This window comes from Mastomys coucha, chromosome X (assembly GCF_008632895.1).
Source record: "Mastomys coucha isolate ucsf_1 chromosome X, UCSF_Mcou_1, whole genome shotgun sequence".
Classification (NCBI taxonomy): Eukaryota; Metazoa; Chordata; class Mammalia; order Rodentia; family Muridae; genus Mastomys; species Mastomys coucha.
Genome location: NC_045030.1, coordinates 75,175,215 through 75,184,334, shown reverse-complemented (window position 1 = coordinate 75,184,334; position 9,120 = coordinate 75,175,215). Strand labels below are relative to the sequence as shown.

At 47.2% G+C, this 9,120-nt stretch overlaps 2 protein-coding genes across 2 annotated transcripts in view; both read left to right on the top strand.

The window, feature by feature from the left end:
* Positions 1-5,258, top strand: part of Haus7 (HAUS augmin like complex subunit 7) — a 21,519-nt gene extending 16,261 nt beyond the window's left edge. Inside the window, exon 10 of the mRNA XM_031363962.1 lies at positions 5,003-5,258. Within this exon, the coding sequence (XP_031219822.1) occupies positions 5,003-5,073 (71 nt within the window). The 3' untranslated portion in view covers positions 5,074-5,258. The remainder of the gene's footprint in view (positions 1-5,002) is intronic.
* Positions 5,259-7,037: 1,779 nt separating this feature from the next.
* Positions 7,038-8,735, top strand: Trex2 (three prime repair exonuclease 2). Its single transcript, XM_031374393.1, has 2 exons — positions 7,038-7,149; positions 7,767-8,735. The coding sequence occupies exon 2, from the start codon at positions 7,801-7,803 to the stop codon at positions 8,509-8,511; it is 711 nt and encodes a 236-aa protein (XP_031230253.1). The 5' UTR covers positions 7,038-7,149; positions 7,767-7,800; the 3' UTR covers positions 8,512-8,735.
* Positions 8,736-9,120: the final 385 nt, after the last annotated feature.

The window sequence follows — 9,120 nt, the reverse complement described above, 5'->3', positions numbered from 1 at the left end:
AAAAAAAAAAAAAACCCTCTCACCAAGGCTAATTTGTGCTGTCCTTGTATGTGCTTTTTGAGTATGGGGCCATTCATTGGAGGGAACATGGTTGACTTATTAGGGGGCACATTCTTATTTTTCTTTGTTTAATTCTTCTTTCATACAATACATTCTGATTATAGGCTTCCCTCTCCCACTCATTCCAGTTCTCCCTACCTCCCCCTCTCCCCCTGATCCACTCCACCTCCATTTCCCTTCAGAAAAGAGCAGACCTCCCAGGAATATTAACCAAACATGGCATAACAAGATGCAAAAAGACTGGGCACAAACTCTCATATGAAGGGGGCACATTCTTAAAGAAAACTGACTCTCCTTACCCCAGCATCTATCAGCTGTCAAGAGCTCCTTCACTAGGGTGTGGGCTTATGAGCTGAGCCAGCTTCATGCTAGAATGTTGGCAAGCTTGATCTTGTATAAGTAATCACAGCTACTGTGAGTCATGAGTGCAGCATCATTGTCATGTCCAGAAGACAGTGTTTTGCTTGAGTCCTCTCTAACCTCTGGCTCTTACAGTCTTTCCACCTCTTCCTTCTTGATGTTTCCCGAGCCTAGGGGGTTGGAGGGTTGGAGGTGTGGTACACATTTCCCATTTGTGAATTAGCACTCCACAACACTTTGCCTATATATGCTATTTCTATTTTAACTACCACCCACTGCCCAAAAATCTTTTCAGGGGCTTCTGTTATTCTCTTTCATTTTGCTCTTTGCTATTGGATGGCAGTTCTTCCATACTTTGAATCATCCCACTGTCATCGGACCTTCAGAGCTTCTGGTATGAAACAAATTTGTCTTATTGAAGGCACTTATATGTAGCAGGTCTCTTCCCTTCCCTTTTTTCTGATAGCTTCTGACTTTTGCCAGTTCGGTTATGTGTCTTTCTGTGAACGCCTATTAGTTTAACACCTGTAAGTTTGCCCGTTTTGGAGGTTTCTGGACTTTGTAGATTCCTATTGTTCATCAATGGCTAAACAGTTGGCAGCTCTTCTTTCTCTTCTACTTATTGTTGGCTCAAAGTGTCAGAGTCAGCCAGGAGGAGGACTTGGAGCCTTCTTCACAGTGCTACAACCTTACTCCTTTATTCCCCAGTCTTTCCTTCTAAGTTAGTAAACAGCACTTGGCTATAATTGTTTTCACTGATTTTTCCTCCATGTAGTGACCTTAGATCACAGCCTTTATGCTGTCTTCTTTGGAGACCTTTTCCCCTGTGTATTTTGCTATTGAACGTATTCCCAACCCTCTTTCTCCCCTTCCTTCCTTCCTTCCTTCCTTCCTTCCTTCCTTTCTTTCTTTCTCTCTCTCTCTTCCTTCCTTTCTTTTGTCCATTCATCCTTCCTTCCTTTCTTTTCTCTCTCTCTCTTTCTTTCTTCCTTTCCTTAATTTTTATTTTGATACAGGGTCTCACTAAGAAGATGAGAGAGGAGTATCATAAGTTCAAGGCCAGCCTGAGTGACTTAGTGAGACCCTCAGGCTGGCCTTGAACTTATGATACTCCTCTCTCATCTTCTCTCAGTAGCTGAGAGAACTATACCTGGAACTATATAGGCCTGTACAACCAGGCCTTGATTGGGATTCTCTCTGGCTGATGGCTTTCTTTCTGTGTTCTGCCCTGGCATACACCTGTGACATATATACTAGATACTTGGGAATCTCTTTTTGCTTATTGAGCTGCAAGAGGGTCGATCCTTCATCTTAAAATTTATGATAGCATTTACCCTAATCACCACTGTCACTGTGGCTCTCATTGCAGTCCATTTAATTATATTAATAAATTAATCATAATCTATGCTATCATTTCTACAATAATGATCATTAATAACCTTAACATTGTACCCGCTCTCTGGTGACTAGGACATATTAGCACTGGTAGTAAGCTTGGCAGTATGAGCTGGGCACTCCTACCCCATCCTTTGGTTTCCAATGGCCTCAGTGGTGTGAAGATGTGAGTAGAGCAGCTCTTGTCAGTGTGGATTCCTGATTTGTTTTGAGACAAATTCTTGGACACTAGACATGCCCAGAGAAAAGGACCAGTGTCCAAATCCACTCCAAAGCTACTAGAGCTTTTCACTGCTCATTTTCTACCTTGACCCATTATGGGCTTTGGCCTCTATGAGAAACAACCTTCCCTTAGTTTCTGTATCATTTTCTGTCTTACTGATCCAGATGCTGTAGCTGAGCCCTGTTGGTGATATGTCCCAGAGTATCAAGTAAGAGGCTCATGTAAGGTTGTGTGTCTCCTGGCTTATGGCATTGTGTGAATGATACTACTGTAACAACACCTACATATTTAGGAGGCAAAGTGTCCCTGCCAGAGCTGAGAATAGAGGGCACACATGACAAGGGAGAGATTAATAGGTATGGAAGGGAGATAGCAAACAGGAACAAATTCTCAGACATATAGAATAGCTAAGTGACAGAACAGCCCCAGGGAATATTGGGGGCAGATGCTCTGATAGTAGATCTAACCAACTAATAACCGCTGTGGTCTCAAGACCTAGCAGCTGCCCCAGAAAAGAACAGAATTCATCAAGGGCCTGTGGAGAAAACAGTGGCAGTGAATAAGCAAACAAGTTTGTGATGTGAAGCCTTAAGGGGCCATATGATGAGGGCTGACCTTTCAGCATCTTTCTGAAGCCAAATCAACTTGTCAATCATTATTGCTTTCCATGAACCTCTTCTTCACAGGAAAGGGTGCAAACCTCTGAACAGCATGGGGGGAATACCTTTTGCCCAGGCTCCGCACCCCAACTCCAGTGCAGGGCAGGGTACAGAGAACCAGTTTGGTGAAGAGAAAAGACCTGGATACACAGGAAATTGTTTTTGGAAAACTTCCAAACAACATGACAGGCAAATGTGCTTGGGTAACTGTGAAAGCCCAGCTGAGAGGAAAGATCAGAAGACAGTGACACATGAGATAGTGAGCCTCTAGGAACAGATGTGAGATGGGAGAGTAAACATAAGGTATAGGACACAGAAGCTGGATCCACAGAAACAGAAATGAAACAGGGGAGCTCCTTATTTCAAGTCCAGAGCAGGTGGAACCCAAAGGAATTACTCTTGAACCCACCCTGCTATAGCGGGACCAGGGTATGAGACCAAAACTTCAAGATAGAAAGCCAGTATGTGGCTTCAGGAACAGCCCTGGAGACTAAGAACTGCTAAAGTCCACATGTGAGGGCAAAGCAGGCCTTCCTCCAGGTGGGAAAGTGTGAGCCATTGGGCTGATAGCTCAGGATAGGGTGAGGCCCAGGGTCTAGACTCTAGCAACACTCAGGGATTGATAAAGGCAGATGCCACAGAAGAAGGACAGAGCAGAACCCAGCAAACTGTCATCTTCAGAGGGTCACAATTTGCCACAGGGTAACTCTTTAACTAGAATGCCACTGAAAGCAAAGGGGGAAGGATCTTTAGGGTGCTATTCAGGATGGGCATACCTCATGAGTCTCAAGCTCCAGAGCCATTCTTGTGATGGGAAAATGATGACAAACTGGGACTATCACTGTACTTAATGTCAATGTTGCTAACTTTGACATGCAAAAGGCAAAGTATCACTAACAACAGGACTTGGAAGAGAGGGGACAGGCAGCATGGGTTGTGAGTTTTCTTTTCCTCATGAAAAGACAGAAAGGGTAGGCAAACTGGTAGGAAAAGCAATGGGTCTGTATTTGTGTTGGGAATACCAGGCTTGGCATGCCTGTGATCTCATTATTCTGGAGGCTGAGGCAAGAAGTCAAGTTCTAGGCTAACCTGGTCTAATGTGGAATTAGAAAAATGTGGTGGGATGACATTGATCATTGGGTAAAGGCACGTGCTGCCAAGCCTGACAACCTATGTTTGATCCCAAAATCCACAAGGTAGAAGGAGAGAATCAACTCTTGAAAGTTGTTCTTTGGGGCAAGAACAGTTAAGAAGAGCACTGTCTGCTCTTCCAGAGGTTCTGAGTTCGATTCCCAGCAACCACATTGTGGCTTACAAACATCTGAAATGGGATCTGATGCCCTCTTCTAGCATTTATTTGAGCAGTTAAGTGCACTGGCTCCTCTTCCAGAACACCTGTGTTTGATTCTCAGCATCCTCTTCTGGTCTCCTCAGGCACCAAGCATGCACATAGCATACATCCATATATGTGGTCAAAATACTCATACACATAGAATAAAAATAAATAAATCCCTAAAACAGAAATACATGTTAAAAACAAACAAAGGAAGAACTTAAATTGGGCAGAAATTTAATTACTGGGTACTTAGTAATTGTCTGGTCAGGGCCCTGGAGGTAGATGCTTTAATAGGATATGTCCCCCAAGCAGTGGTTCTCAAACTGTGGGTTTTGACCCCTTTGGGGGTCAGATATTTACATTACAATTCATAGCAGTAGCAAAATTACAGTTGTGAAGTAGCAATGAAAATAATTTTATGGTTAGGGGTCACCACAGCATGAGGAACTGTATTAAAGGGTTTCAGTGTTAGGAAGGTTGAGAACAACTGCTCTAAAAAGCCTTAGAATAGTTCTGTGTTGCTGGCTTTGTTACTGTGTGCACATACTGGTATTAGATTAAAACAACTCACCATTGAAACAACTCCTGGGCTTTGAGGTAGCAGGGACCCAACCTGGCCTGAACTTTGACATGCATTATGGTCAGTGTGACCCAGCCAGAGACTCCAAGCTGCTGGCCTAGTACCACCAGCCAAGAGGCCCTGTTAGCAACTCCTTAATCAATGTTTCTGGTCATGGAAGAAGTTGGACCCTACCCCCACCCCAGCCTCCAAGCCCCTTGAGGACCAGGTGTGAGTTGTCCTTCTTACCACCTGGTCATGCCTAGTGAGAGCCTGAGAAGAATAGGAAGGTCAGGGGCTCTGGTAGGAAGAAAGGAAGGAATGGGTCTTGTATGGACTGTAAACTTCTACCTCTTTCAAGCCTACAAGCCCTTTACTCACTTGGCTGTTCATGTTTCTTTCCTATACAGCTGCCAGGATTGATGAAGTAACACAGAAGTACAAGATCCTCACTGACAGATTTCACAGAGGCACAAGATAATGCGGGGGTATAAAGCCCTCCCTGGAACTGCCAGGAGGGGCAGTTCCAGTCCTGTTCATAACCTGCATAGATTTCCACTTGCCTGGTGCTTGCAGTTTGAAGGGAAGGAGGAAGAGAGAAGCAGAGAAGGAAGACAGAGATGGGTAGGACAGGAAAGCTAGAAATAAAAGAAACTCATGCACCAAGATGTTGTCTTTGTACTACTGTTTGTTTCTGCATATCAATGCTCAACCTCCCTTCCTGTCCTCATCCTTACTATTCTACGTTAGCTTGGTGGCAGGCCTTCTACTACCCCAGTGGTTCTTGGCCTTTCCTCTCTCTGCTGCTTTTATTCCTTCTTGATACTGCCTAGTTAGTTTGACCTATCTAGTTCTAGAGGTCTCCCCTGCACCCTGACATGACCCTTCTCCCTGTTTATGTGCCCTTCACTTCCTATCTTGTTTCAGGGTTCCACAGAGGCCCCTTGTGACATGTCTTTGGGAGCCTATCTCTTCCTTTGTTTCTAGGGTGCTAGAATCCACTGGGGAATTCTCACCAGGGCCTGGCTGGTTATCCAGGAAATTGCTCTCTGGGATTCCCACAGTGACCCAGTATCTTTTTGAGTAGTGTGCTTGTCATAGCCACCTCCCTCCCTTCAAGCACCAGAACAGGCACAACTTGGTGAGGCCCATTATAACACCTGTGGCTGCCTGCCCCATCCTGCTCCTGTAACTGCACCTTTGTTTCTCCAGGCTCCCTGAGTACTTTTGGACAGCTGGGTGCTAAGCCCTTCTTGCTTAGACACTGCTGGGAAAGGTTGATGGGCAAGCAGGTCCTTGTTTTCTTCTGTCCAGCTGAACCAACTGCTCTATGGAAAGGCCCAGGAGTGGCTGTAGTGGGTGTGTATAGCATCAACCACATCCTTAGAAGGCTAGGCCTGCAGCGTTGGATCTCTGGAATGGGATCTTCAGGAGAGGCCATGGATAACCTTCTAGCCTTCTGGCCACTCTCACATGTTGATGCTGCCTCTCAGATGAAGCAGAAAAGACCTTAGAGCAGTGTTTCTTAACCTGTGGGTTGATACCCCTTAGGGAGTCACATCATGCATATCAGATATTTACATTACAATTAATAACAGCAAGATTATACTTAGAAAGTAACAATGAAAATAATTTTATGTTTGGGTGTCACTACAACATGAAAAACTGTATTAAAGGGTTGCATCTGGGAAAGTTGAGACCTCCTGTCCTAGAAGTCTCCCAGTCACCTCTTTCCATTTCTGAAATTGAAAGAATTGGATCAGCTATACCAACAGGGCTGTGTGAGTCAGGCCTCACTGCTTCATGGCCTCCCTTTGCCTGCCTGCCTTTCCTCCCTGCCTTCTCCACAAGTCTATTAAATAAATGCTTGAAACATATTGGGTGTCAGACCCAGGAGGGTCAAACCCTTGGATGTCTTACCCCTAGAGCAGAGATTTATCATTCCTACTTGTGGCTGGAAGATGGGGCCAAAAGGTAGTAAGCTGCAACTAGGCAATGTTCATATTGGAGATGCTCCTGAGGACACTCCCTGTTCACTGAAGCAAGACCAAGGCCTTGTCCTCAGCATGTCTTCCCATTCAAAGGCTAAACAAAGCACAAGTAGGTGCTTCTGTCACTCCTGAGGTCCTGTTGTCTGTGTGTAATATGTCCTGGCATAGGGCTAAACATCACACCTCGTCTGTCCAGGTCTAGCAACCACAACCAGATCTGATGAGATTTGGGGGTGGAGGGTAGGGCTTAGCAGAAGCCACAGTCTTCCACCACACTCTGACTTCCTCCTGCCTGTGAGGACACATTCCTCTGGCTCATGATGGTGCTCATCACTCATCTGAAGCCTGTGTGCAGTCAGAGCCTACTTCTCAGTCTGTAAACATAGGGCGTGTGTCACCAGGGGGTGGCAAGCAAGCCGGCTGCACAGGTCCTGCAGCCTCCAGCCTCCTGGTTGCCCAACTGGCGGCTGGGGGCGGGCTGTGTCCTCTGATTAAAGGCTGCCTGGAGCAGCCTGTGCAGAGACAGGTGCCCAGCAGCCCAGGAAGCCAGCTGAAGCCCGCCCCAGGTAAGCCAGTGTGATGGGGATAGGTGGATAAAGCCACGAGCCTAGAGGCAGGTAGAAGCCAGCTTGAGACAGCATTTGTTTTGCAGAGAAAAGGTTAGGGAGACCAGGGTCCCCATGCCAGATTCCTCTGGTGCCTGACACCCAAAGGCAGAAAGCAGGGCATAATGCCTGAGGCTCCCAGCCAAGGTATTTTCACTTAGGGGCTGGGCCAAGGCACCAATTGTGGACTATATCTGTCCCCTTCCATGATAGGCTAGACCTGGGGCTGGCAGCAAAAGGAAGAGGGCCCTGGATTAAAGTCTAGAAAACAGGCACTTTCTTTTCTGCCTGTTTGATTAGGTGATAGAACTAAGGTTGGGTTGGAGAGAGACCCAGAAAACGGAGGAGGAAGGATGGACAGCAGTAACAGATCCTGGCCCCATGGAGTCCTCTTCAAAGTGTCCCTAGATGTGAATATGCATCAGAAACTACTCCTAGCACCAAAGGCCTCATGAGGTGGGGTGGAGCAGCAGGAAGTGAGGTTCTGTGTGGTAGAGCTTTGACCTGAGGTGGTGATAGGCAGCAGGACATTGCTCTCATGTCTTTAGCCCCTTGGCTTATGCCACTTGTTCTGGCAGCTTTAGACCTCGTTGTTCCTGTGAGAACATCAGCATGTCTGAGCCACCCCGGGCTGAGACCTTTGTATTCCTGGACCTGGAAGCCACTGGACTCCCCAACATAGATCCTGAGATTGCAGAGATATCCCTTTTTGCTGTTCACCGCTCTTCCCTGGAGAACCCAGAACGGGATGATTCTGGTTCCTTGGTGCTGCCCCGTGTTCTGGACAAGCTCACATTGTGCATGTGCCCAGAGCGCCCCTTTACTGCCAAGGCCAGTGAGATTACTGGTTTGAGCATTGAAGGCCTGATGCACTGCCGGAAGGCTGGTTTCAATGGCACTGTGGTGAGGACATTGCAGGGCTTCCTAAGCCGCCAGGAGGGCCCCATCTGCCTTGTGGCCCACAATGGCTTTGATTATGACTTCCCACTGCTGTGCACGGAGCTACAACGTCTGGGTGCTCATATGCCCCAAGATACTGTCTGCCTGGACACACTGCCTGCATTGCGGGGCCTGGACCGTGCTCACAGCCATGGCACCAGGGCTCAAGGCCGCAAAAGCTACAGCCTGGCCAGTCTCTTCCATCGCTACTTCCATGCTGAACCCAGTGCTGCCCATTCAGCAGAGGGTGATGTGCACACCTTGCTTCTGATCTTCCTGCACCGTGCTCCTGAGCTGCTTGCCTGGGCAGATGAACAGGCCCGCAGCTGGGCTCATATTGAGCCCATGTATGTGCCACCTGATGGTCCAAGCCTTGAGGCCTGAATGCCAGCGCCATCCATTCATCCAGGCTCTGAGCTACATCTTTGCTCTCTGTAGCACCTTTGTGGCCTTCCTCAGCCTTGGCCTACCTGGCCATAGGATCCTAGAGCCTTCTCTGCGCTCCACCACCAGTTGGGCACCCTTTGGCCAGCCTGTGAGTTGCTCCTTCAGGGCTTCCATCTTTCATCCCATTTCTCAATAAATATCACCAACTATTTACCAGCTGATTTACTGGCCAGACTTTTCTCTGCCCATACCCAAAATTATCCCACCAAGGTACACTTGGGCCCATGCTGGCCTGATCCTGTGGTGAGAGCTCTGTGAGTATGTAGAGGGGAAGATTCTCAAAAGGGGCTTGTGATAGGTAGGAGTGTTGGACCTTTAGCCCTGCCCTGGCTATCTCTCTGGTATGTCTCATGGTCCTCTTGAATGTTGCCCCTCTTTGCTAGGCACTTGGGATAAGAAGGTTGAATCTTCCAGGGAAGGAATTGAAAGCAGTAACTGAGCCTGCAGAGAGCTAGTCCATGCCTTCCTTGTTCAATGCCCAGCTCCAACCTTACCCTCATCCTCCTCTGATCCTGCTCGGCAAATTAGCACCAGTGAATTGATACT